The sequence below is a fragment of the Salmo trutta genome, chromosome 40 (assembly GCF_901001165.1).
Source record: "Salmo trutta chromosome 40, fSalTru1.1, whole genome shotgun sequence".
Lineage (NCBI taxonomy): Eukaryota > Metazoa > Chordata > Actinopteri > Salmoniformes > Salmonidae > Salmo > Salmo trutta.
Genome location: NC_042996.1, coordinates 1,110,940 through 1,129,213, shown reverse-complemented (window position 1 = coordinate 1,129,213; position 18,274 = coordinate 1,110,940). Strand labels below are relative to the sequence as shown.

Genomic DNA, 18,274 nt, shown 5'->3' with positions numbered 1-18,274 from the left:
GCCAAGAATATACTCTTTCAATGATGTGACTCTAAATGCATATCGTCTAATTGCACACAGCCCACAGCTTGACGATTACCTCTCAAGCTAACTATAATTCAGTGGGTTCTCTTACTTAGTCCGTCTGTTTTGGCCTCTTTTACACTAGTGTAATTAAAAGCGACTTAGCTAGCTGTATTGCCGTGTAGTCTGAGTGTAGTTTTAATGGATTCTGAGGGGGGATTACAGACCAGGCTTCTGTCTTACAGTAAACCCAACAGGGTTGGTGTTTGGCCAAAGCCCTGTGTTTGTGGCTAGAGCTGGGTCTGGTCCACTGTGACACACTGGTCACTAAGGGCTCTCCCCTACAAGCCCACAGAAATGCAGGTCCAGACGCCAGCCACCCCTGTCCCTAAAGGATTTGTGCTGGAGGTGTGTGTGTGTGTGTGTGTGTGTGTGTGTGTGTGTGTGTGTGTGTGTGTGTGTGTGTGTGTGTGTGTGTGTGTGTGTGTGTGTGTGTGTGTGTGTGTGTGTGTGTGTGTGTGTGTGTGTGTGTGTGTGAGAGAGTGAGTGAGTGAGTGTGTGTGTGTGTGTGTGTGTGTGTGTGTGTGTGAGAGTGACTGTGTGTGTGTGTGTGTGTGTGTGCGTGCGTGACTGTGTGTGTGTGCGTGACTGTGTGTGTGTGTGTGTGCATGCGTGACTGTGTGTGTATGTTCACTCTTTGTCTCAGTCACTCAAAGCCCATTGATCCAGCATGAGCCTCAGAGGCCGTGCCAGCCCCTGTGGTGGGGAGGGGAACTTAACTTTGAGGAAACACGTCTGCTTGTGGCTCAGGGTATATGGGGGACATGAGCAGAGGGAACATCTGACACACTGGTGGAGCCGTGTTGCACTGAGCAGCTCTGGAGAGAGGAAAACACTGGGTGGATTTAAGGCAAGCCACTGAGGGTCAAAGGGCAATTCAGGAACAACTGAGGTAAGAGAGGATAATTGGAGATGATATGGCAGACAGGTTTTCAGAGTGTGTTTTATTGCTGCAGACTAGGAACAGTTTGTTAGTGAATGTAGGTGTACATGTACTGTATGTTGTGCTGGGTTGGCAGTAGATGCTATGTGCCTCTCCGGTGTTGTCTGTGTGATCGAGCTAATATGAGTCAGTAAACCTGGGTTCTCCAACCCTGACCCTGGAGAGATACCCTCCTGTAGGTTTTAACTCCAACCCTGACCCTGGAGAGATACCCTCCTGTAGGTTTTAACTCCAACCCTGACCCTGGAGAGATACTCTCCTGTAGGTTTTAACTCCAACCCTGATCCTGGAGAGATACCCTCCTGTAGGTTTTAACTCCAACCCTGACCCTGGAGAGATACCCTCCTGTAGGTTTTAACTCCAACCCTGACCCTGGAGAGATACCCTCCTGTAGGTTTTAACTCCAACCCTGACCCTGGAGAGATACCCTCCTGTAGGTTTTAACTCCAACCCTGACCCTGGAGAGATACCCTCCTGTAGGTTTTAACTCCAACCCTGATCCTGGAGAGAAACCCTCCTGTAGGTTTTAACTCCAACCCTGACCCTGGAGAGATACCCTCCTGTAGGTTTTAACTCCAACCCTGATCCTGGAGAGAAACCCTCCTGTAGGTTTTAACTCCAACCCTGACCCTGGAGAGATACCCTCCTGTAGGTTTTAACTCCAACCCTGATCCTGGAGAGCTTCCGTCCTGTAGGTTTTAACTCCAACCCTGACCCTGGAGAGATACCCTCCTGTAGGTTTTAACTCCAACCCTGTTCCTGGAGAGATACCCTCCTGTAGGTTTTAACTCCAACCCCAGCTGTAACTAACCTGATTCATATTATCAACCAGCTAATGATTAGAATCAGGTGTGCTAGGTTAGGGTTGAAGTTAAAACCTACAGGACGGTATCTCTGCAGGAACAGGGTTGAAGTTAAAGCATACAGGATGGTAGCTCTGCAGGAACAGGGTTGGAGTTAAAACATACAGGACGGTAGCTCTGCAGGAACAGGGTTGAAGTTAAAACATACAGGATGGTAGCTCTGCAGGAACAGGGTTGGAGTTAAAACATACAGGACGGTAGCTCTGCAGGAACAGGGTTGGAGTTAAAACCTACAGGATGGTAGCTCTGCAGGAACAGGGTTGGAGAGCCCTGTATTCTACTGTTGATGGGAAGCGTAGGTGCTGTGAGGGGGACCTGACTGGCTTTACATACCATTCATCTTGATAGTGGACGATTGACAGGATGGGATGATGTGAGAGATACTGAAGAAGGAAACTGAACACTGCTAACGTGGCATTGCAGTGACTACCTACGGATATCCATATTAGGCAAACGTCCAATTCCATAACAAGTTACGTTAGTGTTGCTATCACTGTGTAAAATATTTTAAGTACAATTGAATAATATTGTAGTTACTCATTATTTCATAGGACTTACAGCAGCAACCCTTACCCTAAGCTACAGGGTGAAGTACAGTGTAAAAATGAGTAATTACATTACTAACTGGAGTAATTACACTGTACTAAGGGCTCTGTAATGTAAAGTGAGTCAGTCCATCTATATCACTGCTACTGAGCGGAGAAATGACTCATTCCTTAAGTCTTGTTCATTGAGCTTTTTGGAGATTGTAGCTGAACAACACTGAAGAAACTATTTTCAGCAGGTGAGGAGCATCTCTTATTGTCTGAGGAAGTAGGAGGAACAGTCTTCTCTCCAACACGGCTCTAGCTATACTTCACCGACTAAATTGCATAATAGACTCTCTCCCATTGATCTGACTCTGCTCAGGTTGGCTAGTTGATCTGGCTGGAAGAGAACGTGGCTAGGAGCTCGTCTAAGGCCAGCCAGCCAGTAGTGAACATCAACTGACCCCAACACGTTTGTTCTCCATTAGTGAAAGAGCAAGAGGTATGGCATCCCTGCCAACTGGGGGTACCAGGGGTGAGAACGTGGGAGGAAACCTTGAATACTTTACATGTGAGGGATGGTAGCGATTCCAAGGGGCATGCCATTCTCGGTGGTCGATTCTGGAATTCCGAGCAAGTCTTTCTCCAAACATGCCGCTTGGTGTGTTTGGGGTTGGGTTTGCTGGGAACTGAGACAGAGTTTCTGTAGACCACATCCTGACCCACAGTACAATATAGTCTCAGTGGGGAGACTGGACGACCGCTTTTCAGAGGCAGGCTGAGCCAAACAAGAGAAGAATCTCAAATGTGTTTCCTAGCACCTCCTCTCTCATTTACAATTGAGTCATATAGCAGCCGCTCAGAGACACTTACAGTTAGTGCATTCATCTTAAGATAGTTTGGTGGGAAAACCACATATCTCAGTCATAGTAAGTACATTTTTCCTGGGTGTTTTGTTTTTGGTCTCCTCAAAACCCATTAGATGAGATGGTCAGAGGGGAGGTTCCTCTGCTCATTTCATCCAATGGGTTTTGAGAAGGAGGTGAGGAGAGAGGATGCGAGGAATCAAGAAAATGCAATTGAGATTCTCTCAAGGACAAGGCAGTGTAAAGGGATTACAGTCTGATTATGTCTCTTAACACTGGGTTAGCCATGTGGGGAGGAACTCACACGCTGTTCATTAAGACACCACGTCGGAGCTCCGTGTCTTTTAAGCGTCTCTTTCATCTCACAGCATGTTTCACGCTTCTCTTCCACTGTTAAATCTAAGGCTTTCTGACAGCGACACTTCTCTAATTGTATATGGAGTAGCCAGGGGAATTAGATATGAACAAACAGGGCCCTTGAACGGAGCAGTCTTCTTCTTCTTTAGTCGTTGGTGAAGAAATGATGGTCTGACAGAGAATGACAGCCTGGATCGTAAAAGGCTCTGTTCAGCAGAAAAATAAAGCTCATTTATGGCGTCGTTAGTCCACCGCAGCACACATCAGCAGAACGCAGACATGACGTGTGCTCAGTTCACTGTCCTTCTGAAGTCGCTGGAGTCTAACAAGCCCCGGTGTCCCTGTGGTTGGCACTGTACCGATGTGTAGTTTTACAGATGAATCATAGAATCGCTATTCTGATTGAATTAGTTGTCTGTAATTGTTTCCATATGTCCTTCGTCTATGCTTGGTGATGTGTTTTAATGTATGCACAGCGCCGTAAACAAACCTTCCCCGTGGGGATAATAAAGTGATTATCTTTATTTTTACAGAGACTTGAGGCAGTGATGCCGGATTTCCCCGAGCAGCACTTTAACCTAGTCTTTTCCTTCAGAGAGAGCCTCAGGCTGCATTAGTCAGTTGAAGTGAGGTTGGTTGGTTCCTTCTCCCGTCACATGGAAGGTATAACAGAGTTAGGTGTTGGTTAAGGACTCGTGAAGCAGCCCGGCGCCATCTGGGGCCAATCTGTTGGCAGGGACGCAAGACGGACGGATGAGGCACACGCAGCACGCGCCCATCCCATTAACCTCGTTCGCCCGACACTGTCAGTGTTAATACAGTCTGGTATTCACACTCTTAGATGGATCATGTATACCTGGTGTGAAGTGTAGGTGTGAGTTCCTTTGTGGCTACACTGTTCAACATCTGCCCTGTTTTATTGTACCGGTTGGTTATTGGATTTACCAGCTCCAGCTGTCAAGCCTATCCTTGTGAGATGATGATCAGTTGGTCTGGTAAGGATGTGACATACGACGGTTCATGACGCGAGGCTGGGGAGTGTCCCTGGGTGTCATTATGATGACATATATCCCTCTCATTCAAATCTGGACCTCAAAGCCAGTTCCTCTACTTGTTGTTACTGTTCCCCTCTTACCAGGGACTGATTTCGACCTGGGATACCAGCTGGGTGCAATTCATTATCAGGTTGAACAGAAAAACCAGCAGTACCTTGGACCTCGTAGGGTAAGAGTTGAATTCCCCTGGAATAGATAATTGACCTGAAGTTGCCGTGAGCAGCTGGATAGTTGGAACAGTGTTTTCACCATTTATAAATGGAGTTGGATATAATCATTCTCTAGTCACAACTCTGGCCGTCGTATTCTACAGTCCTGCTGCTTTTCCTTTCTCTGTCCCACTTACATGATGAATGTTATCCATTGGCAGCGCACGCACCTCTCCCAGGTAGAAATATGTGCCTAGTTAAATGAATGACAATCAGCTGGTCTGTGGAGGATTGAAGCTGTGCGTCTCTGTTTGAGTTTCTATCTCATTGCTCACTGCCATGGATTTGCTCCAAACCCTCATCCAATTTCCATTCTTCCTCCATGAAGTCCAGGCCATGGGAGGACAATTTTTTGGGGGGTGGGGACAACCCTTTCATGTGTCTACACAGTAGACTATTTTAGAACTGACGAGGGAACACCTACAGGCCTGTTATGTCCCAGTTGTACCCCACATGGACCCTTTTAATCCCTCATTATAAAAAAGAGGGCTCGACAGATGCCCTGTTAAAAGGGGAAAAATCTGACTTGTTAAAAAGGTTCTGCCAGGGGATTGCTAACCTTTGATCTATCTCTGTTCTCTCTCTGACAAAGCTGAAGTTCCTGACCGCCTCCATCTGTCTGTCACTCTCTCTTTCTCTCTCTCCCTCTTTGCCTCCATCTCGCTTTCCCTCGTGTTCTCCATAAATATGGTACACTTCTCAAAATACTTTTTTTATGGACAGTCCATTTACGCTCCAAGAGATTTCAGCTCTGAAAAAGACCCTTCACTTTTCCTTACGACTTTTATTTTGTTCCCTTCTGCCTCGACACAGCCACCCTCTCAATCACCTTCAGTGTGATAGGTGTAGTGTTACAGTTTCAATCAGTTGTGAGGATCGTCACAATGTCCTTTCCTCTAAAGTCTCAGCCCTGGAGCAGAGACATGGGATTCATCCTAAATGGCACCCTGGTCAAATGTAGTGCACTATTTATGTAATAGAGATGCTATTTGGGATGCACCCACCGTTTAGTTTGGCTCGGAAGGTATTGGGGGTCGTGTGAGGTCGTCGGTGGCAGGAAATGGTGCGAGCTGCGAAGGCATTTCCCACCTTGCTACTTGACTGGCCAGCAGGTTATGTAGACGGACATTTTCAGATGCCAACACTTGACCCTGCTGGTCCCCTCTGTGATGAGCCTCAGACACGATAGACAGAGCTCCCATTGTAGCCTGTCGACAGCAACTTCCGCCTGCATTGTTGCACTGCTGGGCACACGATGATGAAGTCATAGTGGTAGGGGTGAATTCTTAGCTACCAAGCTGTGGATACTACTGGTTGACGGATTATACTAATGCTGAATGAATTTTAATGGCTGAAAAAATTCCTCTTGGCTATTCTATTTGTGTATTTTTGAACAGGGTTGTATTTTTGCAGACCAGAGTTCCCTGTGTTTCTGTATTTGTCTTCAAGAAAATGAATACAATGGTGGAATACAGTCCTCTTTGATATCATTTGAAAACATACAGCAAGACAATTCAATGTAGGAATTCTCCAGCCCCAATAAGAAGCTTGCCCGCTCTGCTAAAGCTGCGAAATAACTAACATAACTATTAATGAAGTCCTCTTTACACTGAGGAACAGGGGAAATGAAATAAAACACAAGTTCATTAACATAGGAGAGAGACGGTATATTTCCCAAGGTTTGTGTAAAACCTGCCCTCTCTGACAGCCGTATGAAAGAACCAGTCATTGGAGATGATTAGGACTGTCACCCAAAATCTATATTGAGTAACTAAGATATGCAACAACCCCATTTATCCTCACACACCCACCATCCAGAGCTTGACTGATATTAGATTAACCCTCACACACCCACCATCCAGAGTTTGACTGTTATTAGATTAACCCTCACACACCTGCTATCCAGAGCTTGACTGTTATTAGATTAACCCTCACACACCTGCTATCCAGAGATTGACTGTTATTAGATTAACCCTCACACACCTGCTATCCAGAGCTTGACTGATATTAGATTAACCCTCACACACCTGCTATCCAGAGCTTGACTGATATTAGATTAACCCTCACACACCTGCTATCCAGAGCTTGACTGATATTAGATTAACCCTCACACACCTGCTATCCAGAGCTTGCCTGTTATTAGATTAACCCTCACACACCTGTTATCCAGAGCTTGACTGTTATTAGATTGGAGCCGGCTCCTTACATTGGATTTGATTACCCTGGGATGATGTGGTATAGAAGCCCCCTCTGCTGTAATGTGCCAGTCGTTTGTGCCAGCCGTGCCTATCAATGGCAGTAGACCGCTTGAGCGACTCCATTTTGATTCATGGCTTATCAGCTGTCGCCCACTTTGGATGCATGGCGGGTGATGGGCCTGCTCTGAAGGGGGTTGGGGATCGATGCAAAAGGCAGTGTGTCAGCCCACTCTCTGCTGAGGTGAAGGAGGGATAAGAGAGAGAAAGAAAAAGAGGGGGTACATTAATGGAGAACGATGGTGTGTCGTTGGGGAAGAGCATGAGCCACTTCCTTTCAGGTTGGTTTCAGGAGCAGCAGGCAGCAGAGAGTGAAAGCACCAACTGCCTCACCTTTGCTGTAACATACGTCACAAAAAGCCTTAAAGGGGCAATCTGTAGTTTGCTACATCCATTTTTGGACTTCTAAATGAATGAGATATTCCTATTGATTCTTGAAGAATATAACTTCTAAATGCCTCATGACCTTCTTTCAACTGTCGTACCCCTTCAGAACCCAAAATATAAGCTTGTTTTATTCCAGTGTTTGTAAACATTGTAAATGTAAACAAACACTGTAACCCTCAAAACATGCTTAAAAATATAAATGTGATGTCTTTGATCAGTTCTTGCATCCATAGCTCTGTCTGTGAATTTGAGAGTGGTTACATTTCTCCAGGCCTATCCTTCAGCTTTTTACCAAAACATGCCTTGTTGTTGTTTCAACTGCAGATTGCCTCTTTAAACCAGGAAACCTCATCTTAAGAGCCAAATACATCAAGACCAAACAAATAAATGGTCTTGGTCAAGTTTCTTCTCCCCCTAAAACCTCTGTTTCCCTCAGCTGTTTTCAGTTTCAGAGCGAGAGGAGGCCTCGTCGGCCTGTTAACATGTGGAGTTCAAAGCCCAGGCCCGGCTACAGTGATTAAAGCACCATCATGCTGTAAAGCATCTAGTCTAAATCATCGGCTTGCTCATTACACTCATTGGGCCCACAGGAATGTATGGCCCATCACCACCACAGCCGGGCTGTGTTCACCCTTCTGTTCTGACAGTGTTCAAACTCAATGGAACAGGTTTGTAAAGTAAAAACGCTTACATAGGTCCCTGACAGCTTTTGAAGCACTCTTAGCATAGCACTGAGTTAGTGGCAGTACAGGCAGCATGGCTTCTCTGAGGGTAAAGTGAGAAAGGTATTCTGTGTTGTTCTGAGCCGTGGTGAAGCACCAACGTAAGGTATTCTGTGCTGTTCTGAGCCGTGGTGAAGCACCAACGTAAGGTATTCTGTGTTGTTCTGAGCCGTGGTGAAGCACCAATGTAAGGTATTCTGTGTTGTTCTGAGCCGTGGTGAAGAACCAACGTAAGGTATTCTGTGTTGTTCTGAGCCGTGGTGAAGCACCAACGTAAGGTATTCTGTGTTGTTCTGAGCCGTGGTGAAGCACCAATGTAAGGTATTCTGTGTTGTTCTGAGCCGTGGTGAAGAACCAACGTAAGGTATTCTGTGTTGTTCTGAGCCGTGGTGAAGCACCAACGTAAGGTATCTGTGTTGTTCTGAGCCGTGGTGAAGCACCAACGTAAGGTATTCTGTGTCGTTCTGAGCCGTGGTGAAGCACCAACGTAAGGTATTCTGTGTTGTTCTGAGCCGTGGTGAAGCACCAACGTAAGGTATCTGTGTTGTTCTGAGCCGTGGTGAAGCACCAACGTAAGGTATTCTGTGTTGTTCTGAGCCGTGGTGAAGCACCAACGTAAGGTATTCTGTGTTGTTCTGAGCCGTGGTGAAGCACCAACGTAAGGTATTCTGTGTTGTTCTGAGCCGTGGTGAAGCACCAACGTAAGGTATTCTGTGTTGTTCTGAGCCGTGGTGAAGCACCAACGTAAGGTATTCTGTGTTGTTCTGAGCCGTGGTGAAGCACCAACGTAAGGTATTCTGTGTTGTTCTGAGCCGTGGTGAAGGACCAACGTAAGGTATTCTGTGTTGTTCTGAGCCATGGTGAAGAACCAACGTAAGGTATTCTGTGCTGTTCTGAGCCGTGGTGAAGAACCAACGTAAGGTATCTGTGTTGTTCTGAGCCGTGGTGAAGCACCAACTTAAGGTATTCTGTGCTGTTCTGAGCCGTGGTGAAGCACCAACGTAAGGTATTCTGTGTTGTTCTGAGCCGTGGTGAAGCACCAACGTAAGGTATTCTGTGTTGTTCTGAGCCGTGGTGAAGCACCAACGTAAGGTATTCTGTGCTGTTCTGAGCCGTGGTGAAGCACCAACGTAAGGTATTCTGTGTTGTTCTGAGCCGTGGTGAAGCACCAACGTAAGGTATTCTGTGTTGTTCTGAGCCGTGGTGAAGCACCAACGTAAGGTATTCTGTGTTGTTGTCACGTTCTCTATCTTCAAATTCCCTGTCATATATGAGCCAAGGCGCAGCGGGCCGGTAATTCCACATCTTTATTTGAAGAAAACCGAACCAAAACAATAAACAGGTAAACAGCATGAAACGTAACACAATTGTGGCGTTCACACACAGAAATAATAATAACCCACAAACACAGGTGGGGAAAAGGCTGCCTAAGTATGATTCCCAATCAGAGACAACGAATGACAGCTGCCTCTGATTGGAAACCATACTCGGCCAATAAAGAAAAAACAACATAGACAGACAACACATAGAATGCCCACCCCATGTCACACCCTGACCTAACCAAACAGAGAAAAATGACTCTCTCAGGTCAGGGCGTGACAGTTGTTTTGAAACAGATTGCTTTTGGCGAAGATCAATTGTAATTGAGGCGTGGGCCCATTTGTATTTGACAGTTATGTCTGAGGGATAACACTTTCCAAATGTGGTGGTTACTTGAAACCGTTAGAGAGACCCAAAGTGCCTCAACACACATTTTTGGGACTTGGGAGCGATGCGAGCAAAGTAAACTGCAAACATTTATTTAGCATCAGAGCCTCATTTTGATCTGTTCAGTGTGAATTAAACATGGTTTGATTTACGATGATTATAACTCCAACAACAATAAACTTGAACAAGAGGACTTTAGTATTGTGTCAATTGTGCTTGCCTAAAATCAGCAGTCATTTTCTGATGGTGTATGTTTGTGTTCTTGTCAGTTCCCGAAAGTGCAAATTTGGTGAAATGTGCCTCATCAAAATGTTCCATTTGCAAATTGCTTTTAATGACTTATGTGGATCTGTAAAATGTCAATTTACATCGGAGCAAGAAATTATCCGAGTTCCTCGAGAAGCCGTTAAAATATATCACAAAGCCAAACCGCCCACCAAAATGGCAGTTTATTTAGCCAAAAAGCAGTGGAACATTAAGTCTGCGCTTACCAACAACTCTTTAAATGACCATTCAGCTTTGTTTACCTCATTTAAATGTAAATACCGACAGAAGATCATCAGTGGTAGCTCTGATCTAATAGCTCTGGTGAGAACGTCAGAATGTCAGTTGCAGAACATTGCCTCCAGTTTGATCAGTTACGTTTTTGTATTTAAAAAAAAAATGATCAGACAGGATACAGGTCTCTCACTCTCCCGGACAGATCTACTGTCTGTTTTCCTATGGGTTGACTCCTCTGTCTTTGTGTCACCCGTTCAACATGCCCTGCCTCTCTAGTCTCTGTCCTCCCCCTCTCCCTGCATGGCTAACAGATGCACGGAGCTGCGTGAAGGCACCCGTGGATATTTGACTTGACGTTGTAAATATTTTTAAAGTAGCCATTTAAAACAGAATTATTGAAACATTAGTCCAAGGAGGCTGAGGTGATAACATGCGTGTCCCGTTAGTTACATTTCATCTGTGTTTATATGACACTAATTTCCACAGATGCTTTGTGCATCTGGATTTGTTGGGTAGCCTTTTTTTCCCCCCACAACCGCCCTCAACGGAACAACACGAATGTGTATTTGATACTTCGCTAGCTAGCAACTTAATTGGACGAGACTTAATTGGGAAATGATGCCCATAATGTACGGTGCTCAGCACGTCACTCCGCTGAGATGAATGTCTAAAACACATTTTTACGAGAGAAGGGTATAATCAAACTGTTAGGTTGTTGGGGGTGTCTGGCTAAACATATGTGGAACATACCATATGTGAACAGCCCGACATCTGTGCCTCTTTTTCCCTTCCAGTTCTGTTTGTGTTGTGGAGGCAGATGAACAGGCTGTGATCCCCATGTTCTGGTCCCGACCCTGTTGATACAGGCAGAGTAAACAGCCATCCATCCTCCCTGTTGCAGGCTACCACTGGCTGGTGCAGGGCTGGAGTGGTACATTACATTGAAGTCAGACGAGACCCATCCGTCTGTACGACTGGCTGTAAATCCCCCTCCTTTCACCCTGAGACGGGTCAGGGCCAGGTTGGGGCTGGACACCATCCGTGCAATGTTGATACACTACAGAATGTGCCCTCTTTACAACGGAACTGTTATCACAACCAAGGTGTGTGTGGATCTGAGAGGGCTGGCAGGCGAGAGAGAGGACGTCGTCAGAGACACCCGGCGGTCCTCCTCTATTGGCTTATTAAGGTCTGATGTCATCACTGACGTACATTTACATTACAGTCATTTAGTCAACAGTCTAGGTCAGACTCCAGACCAGACTACTAAGATGGTGTCCCTGTTCCTCTGGGGGGGCCTTTCCCCTCAGGGCTGGTTAGGGTTGAGACTGAAGCAGCACGGAGAAGGAATCCGTTAAACTCCACTGCTGCTGGACGCCGCCTGTCTGCCACGCCCAGCCAGCCAGCCTAGCCAGCCAGCCCAGCCAGCCAGCCCAGCCAGCCAGCCATCCTAGCCAGCCCAGCCAGCCAGCCAGCCCAGCCAGCCAGCCAGCCCAGCCCGCCCTCACAACAGCCCCAGTACAATACGGCCCAGTGGAGCTCTCTGCCCTGTGGTGACCTTCTCATGAAAGCCCTCTGTGCCGAGGGCTGATACCCGCCATGCAAACGGTGGCAGGCGTTAGCCACTCTCAAGGAATGCACAGTGATTCATATATAAAAGGGTCAGTGCCTCGAACTCAGTAGAACTTTGTCACTCTGAGGGAGGTTGAGTATCGCTGTTGACTCTAGTGCTGCCTGTCAGCCGTGTATTGTGTTGTAATTGGCCTCAAGTGGGCCACATCTCCTGTACTGTATACATAGTGCATATCGTCCAGGGCTGGGGCTGTGGGCTGTGTAGGTGGGACACACTGTGGTCACTATGTCAGACGGCCCGGCTGACTCCTTGTGTCACGTACGGGTCAAACGGGCTCTGCCATAATCAGACAATGGGTTCTTTATGGCCAATGGGTTGATCAGCCCCTAACTCCATCCCCCTGAGACATTCTGCACATTGAATGTGAAGTAGCCACTCCATGACAGTCCTCCACAACCACCATGCTTTCCTCCACTGACTGTTGTTCATCTCCTCATATTCTTTCTGTCCTCAGACCGAGAATTTGGACACCTGCCTCAGTTTCCTGGACGCCAGAGGAGTGAATGTACAAGGGCTCTCCTCAGAAGGTAAGACTGAATTCTTATTTTTTTATTAAGTTGAATGTATAATGATGATTGTTAACCCAGGTGGCTTGAGACAAGGCTAGGAACTAGGACTGTGGTTGTACGGTTTCTTAAACTATGGGTCGGTACCCCAACTGGACTCGCAAATATTTATATTTCTTCTTGATTTGGGTCATTGGGTCACGGAAGGACGGTGAATTTATCATTTGGGTCTCGAGCTGAAAAAGTTTAAGAAATCCTGATCTAGAAGACGTATTTACCACAGGATGGAAGGAAGTTAGTGTGTCGTTGAGAGTTATAGCAGGATCGGTCAGCCTAACTACGCACGGTTTATGAATGGCCCATTTGAGGTTACTCTCCTCCTACAAGCTGCTATTAATCAGATATACAGCCCTACTCCTATGGGTGTTAACATGTCTGAAGTAGCCCCACAGTAACTAGCCAACCGTTATTTAAGACCAGTGTTTGTTGTCCTGGACCCGTCAGTTTAACTCCCCTCTAAAGTTTGGGGAGGTGACGATGCCCTTGACCTATCGGAACAGCCGAAATAGCCGTCCCAATACTCTGACCGGCTACTCTAAATTCTGTTCCCCTAAAAACAGCAAAGTGACTTTGCCAGTCTGGAATTGAAGAGGGTACCTAAATATACAGGCTATTGGGTTACTCTGCTCTGTAGCCTTGTTCTTGGTCACTTTGCATCACTTTTTTATGGCCGTGGGTCTCTGTCCCCCTGGGCCATGTGTATGAGGAGTGGGCCAGGCGTGGGTCTTTGTCCCCCTGGGGCATGTGTATGAGGAGTGGGCCAGGCGTGGGTCTTTGTCCCCCTGGGGCATGTGTATGAGGAGTGGGCCAGGCGTGGGTCTCTGTCCCCCTGGGCCATGTGTATGGAGGAGTGGGCCAGGTGTGGATCTCTGTCCCCCTGGACCATGTTATGAGGAGTGGGCCAGGTGTGGGTCTCTGTCCCCCTGGGCCATGTGTATGGAGGAGTGGGCCAGGTGTGGATCTCTGTCCCCCTGGACCATGTTATGAGGAGTGGGCCAGGTGTGGGTCTCTGTCCCCCTGGGCCATGTGTATGAGGAGTGGGCCAGGCGTGGGTCTTTGTCCCCCTGGGGCATGTGTATGAGGAGTGGGCCAGGCGTGGGTCTCTGTCCCCCTGGGCCATGTGTATGGAGGAGTGGGCCAGGTGTGGATCTCTGTCCCCCTGGACCATGTTATGAGGAGTGGGCCAGGCGTGGGTCTCTGTCCCCCTGGCCCATGTGTATGAGGAGTGGGCCAGGCGTGGGGCTCTGTCTCTCTGGGCCATGTGTATGAGGAGTGGGCCAGGCATGAGTCTCTGTCTCCCTGGGCCATGTGTATGAGTGGGCCAGGCGTGGGTTTCTGTCCCCCTGGGCCATGTGTATGAGGAGTGGGCCAGGTGTGGGTCTCTGTCCCACTGGGCCATGTGTATGAGGAGTGGGCCAGGTGTGGGTCTCTGTCCCCCTGGACCATGTGTATAAGGAGTGGGCCAGACAAGGGTCTCTGTCCCCTTGGACCATGTATATGAGGAGTGGGCCAGTCATTCCATATACCCCTAAGCTAGTGAGGACTATGCTTCATTGAATTAGCTGTGGGTTCTGCAGACTTTTGAGGCCTCCATACGCTTGTGCTTAGTTTTTACGAGGCGTGGCGTTTGAAAAGAAACGGGGCGTTTGATGTACTTGGAGGGTATAGGATTTTTCCAAGAAAACAATCTAATAATCTTCTAGGAAAAAAACTCCAGAAAGGCGTCTTGTGGGCGACCTCAGCCTCAGATGTGCCAGATTTAATGATCTTGTTTGTCGCATGCGTCAAAGTCCCGGAAACACCCCTGATATAACTTCATAGCAAGCAAACAAAGACTTAATACATAGCATAATAAAACTGGACTTCCTCATTTTCTGTTCAATGCTAGAAAACAGCCAACAAACGGTACAACAACCATTCAATGTCCAGCACTCTTTTGTTCTGCCAGGGTATTCAACACCCGCTTTTCAGTTCCACCAGTTAACCCGCAGATAGGTTAATCCGTGCCTGCTGAGATCTATTCAAGGGTCACTCGCTCTAGTCTAAACCAAACCTTTTAAAAGCAGGTGTGAACCTCTAAAAGTGTCCTTCCTGCAGTTCATAGCCATGTACAGCGAGGGGTCATCTGTGGCAGGTTGTTAAGTGGTGGCAGGGTCTGTACAGTGAGGGAGAACCAGCTGGACGGCAGGGCCCTGCTCCCACTGTGACGACTGTGACACGAGCCCAAACTTACTCCTTGATCTCTGTGGGCACAGATGCCTGTTGGAATAGGCCTGTTTTTCCTAGCCTGGTTCGCACTTAACCGCCTCTCCTTGCTGGGTCAGTGAGGACACCCATACTCACTCTCCTGATCCCCAACATTCAATTTGTCAGCTGGTTGGGGAACAGAGTAGCTGAAAGGGGAAGAGAATGTAGAGACCTCAGATCATGTCACTTTTGAAAGGGAAATGTATAACTTCCTCTTTCTCTACAGTCAAAGTTCGCAGCCTTGGTCGTTAGGGTCAAATGTTATTGAAAGAGGCCAAGGCTAAATCGGCCCGCGTCTGGGGATTAAATCCAGGAAAGATTAATTGGGTGGGAGCAGTTCAGCAGTCCCATTTTTCCTCAATACTTTTCCTGTACCATTCAGGCCTAGCAGAACCCTCCATCTACCTCCTCCGAAGTCCTTTGTGGCTCGTAAAATCCGCCCCCAAAAAAGACAAAAGGTTAAATGAAACCACGTTAACCACTTAAAAGTCCCTCGAAGCGGGGCCCATATACTCTGACCGTGGCCCAAGGAGGACTGGCACCAAAGTGCTGACAGCACTTAGCCCACGTTGCTTTGAAACTGGGCATAAGACATGTGCTCCTGTATGGTGGGGCCAATGGAGCTTAGCATAACTAACCATAATTGGATAATTCTGAGGGAGAGGGTCTCTGGAAGCAGGCTGAATAGAAAGAGCAGGCTGACGTTAGAGGAAACCCTATCATGGTTGACCTCCCTCCGTTACCCAATATCTGGATCAAGTTCAGTTCCATTTTCCTCAGAATCGCAGCTGTTTTGTTTTTCTCTAAATGACAACCCTGCTGCGATATCTGTGTTTAATGAATTTGTTCCACATCCAAATGAAGCACAAGGAGACAACTGGTCACATTGATATCAAATGTCTGTATTTACAGTATGAATAGATGTTCACATGGTCAACTGCTTCTTTCTCATACTCTTTAGGATGGTTTTCCTTGAACCAGATTAAGCCTAGTCCTGGACTAGTAAACACTTTCAATGGAGATTCTCCATTCAGCATGTTTTTTATTCCGGGAAACTGGCCCTTCATGTTTCAAATAGTAACCTCAAAGGCCCTGTATTTCTGTTTTGCTATTGTGTTCTACACTGTAAATCTCCAATTATTCTGTGGCCAGTGACAAATTGCTTTGCCGAATGAATGTGGGACGTTTTCGTTCTTCAAGTGAATACTGCCCGTTTGGACTGCTGCACTGTAACAATAGAAATGACTGCTTCCTGGAGTTTGAAATCGAAAACGTAAAGATTAATCTTTCCAACTTTTTGTAACCGGCAAACAACAGGCCAAGAAAGTTGAGCCCCCTTACGTAAACTGCTGTGTCAGCTGTTGAAATCTTTCAAACAGCGTCTGTGTCAGCTATTCTGATATGAAAAGCCATTTCACAAGTGGATGCGTTAGCGCTCCGATGACGGGGGCTGAGCGAGAGATACATTTTCATTCCTGGATTTCAGATGAATCATATCACAGTTGATAGGCTCCCTTTGTTTTGCAGGGAGAAGTGAACTTTAATAGCATTTTAGAGTAAGTTTAGAGTGAATGTGCAACCTAGTCAGAACCCATTTCTCACGAGGACGAAGTCACTCAGCCAGTGGTCTTAGGTGAATCCCTAGTGCAATAACTGTGAAATAGTCAATATCAAAATATCAATATTAAATTAGCCACTTGTTCCATTAGTAATAGCACACTGTACCTGACTCACTATTTCAGTCTCACTTCCTCATGTTGAGACTAAAACAACACTAGACACTCACTTCCCTTGTCAGATGTGTGTTTGTGTCTTCTCTGAGCCAAGCCAGGGATCACACAGGGCGGTAATATATGTAATTTAGCTAGCTGGCGCTTTTATCCAAACCAATTATAGTACTGCGTACATACATTTCTGTATGGTTGGCAGCAGCGAGATTTGAACCCACATTCCTGATAATGATGTGCTCTGTTCCCCTGTCTACTCGTCAGAGATCCGGAATGGGAATCTAAAGACCATCCTTGGACTGTTCTTCATCCTGTCTCGCTACAAGCAGCAGCAGCAACAGCAGCAGCAGTACTACCAGTCTCTGGTAGAGCTTACACACCAGACCACCGGGGCGGCGCCGGCCAGCCCCCTCAAAACGCAACCAGAGATGCAGTCCAGGTAGGCTCAGTTGTCCTCACATCTCAATGGCGTCGTGTGAAGTTGGCGCTAGATGCTACATTTTGGGTCAGTTTTGCATTTTCCTTACTAATGGTTTTCTAGTCACATTTGCAGCCACTATGCTGGTTTGTTATTTTGTTTCTGAACACATTTGATCTTGGGATATTTTTACTTTGGTGTATGGTTCAAATTGAGCTTGTCTTGTCCAAACAGGTCCCTGCTATGTACTGCCACACCATTTGTATTTATTATGGATCCCCATTAGCTGCTGCCAAGGCAGGAGCTACCCTTCCTGGGGTCCAGCAAAATTAAGGCAGTTTATACAATTTTAAAAACATTACAATACATTCACAGACTTCACAACACACTGTGTGCCCTCAGGCCCCTGCTCCACCACTACCACATATCTACAGTACTAAATCCATGTGTATGTGTGTGCATAGTGCGTATGTTATCGTGTGTGTATTCATGTGTCTGTGCCTATGTTTGTGTTGCTTCACAGTCCCCGCTGTTCCGTAAGGTGTTTTTTAAATCAAATTTTACTGCAAATTTCACTGGAATAGAGTTCCATGTAGTCATGGCTCTATGTAGTACTGTGCCTCCTATAGTCTGTTCTGGACTTGGGGACTGTGAAGAGACCTCTTGTGGCCTGTCTTGTGGGGTATGCATAGGTGTCCGAGCTGTGTGCCAGTAGTTTAGACAGACATTTTACCATTTAATAAACAGATAGGAGCTAACAGAGGAACATTTCAACACTTTGCAGAAGTAGACAGAAAGTGGACACTGCCGCTGCCCACTAAGCAATAAAAACAGGAAGGGATCCAGGCCCATGTGATGTAAATAGACAGCCCAGCCTGAGAGAAGCATCTAAAGAGAGGTTTAAAGTACCACACATGGGTGGGATTCCCCTGGCGAGCTCAGGTTACACCTCCCAACATCCCAACCAGGCCCTGGTCTGGCCTGCTGCTGGTGTACGGATGTATTCTGAGGTACCCGGTGTTGATCCTCTGGTCACTGTCAGGACTGGGGAACGCTAGGGAGGGAGAGAGGCAAGGAGGGGCAGAGTTTGAGAGGCTATAACTGAATAACTGAGTCTAGGGGTTTTAGCATGGCTGTGGGTGGGAGGGGTGCACAGAGAGGCACAGCTGCCCCTCATTCCTCCCTCTCGGGCCTCAGCTCCCTGGGACCTCTCCAAGTCAGAGGCAGC

General features: G+C 47.0%; 1 protein-coding gene across 9 annotated transcripts in view; it reads left to right on the top strand.

Moving 5' to 3' along the window:
• Window positions 1-18,274, top strand: part of LOC115180596 (neuron navigator 3) — a 365,512-nt gene that overhangs the window by 200,008 nt on the left and 147,230 nt on the right. For all 9 annotated transcript variants that reach the window (XM_029742805.1, XM_029742797.1, XM_029742801.1 and 6 more), the window contains exons 4-5: window positions 12,543-12,615; window positions 16,893-17,067. In XM_029742805.1, the coding sequence (XP_029598665.1) occupies window positions 12,543-12,615; window positions 16,893-17,067 (248 nt within the window). The remainder of the gene's footprint in view (window positions 1-12,542; window positions 12,616-16,892; window positions 17,068-18,274) is intronic.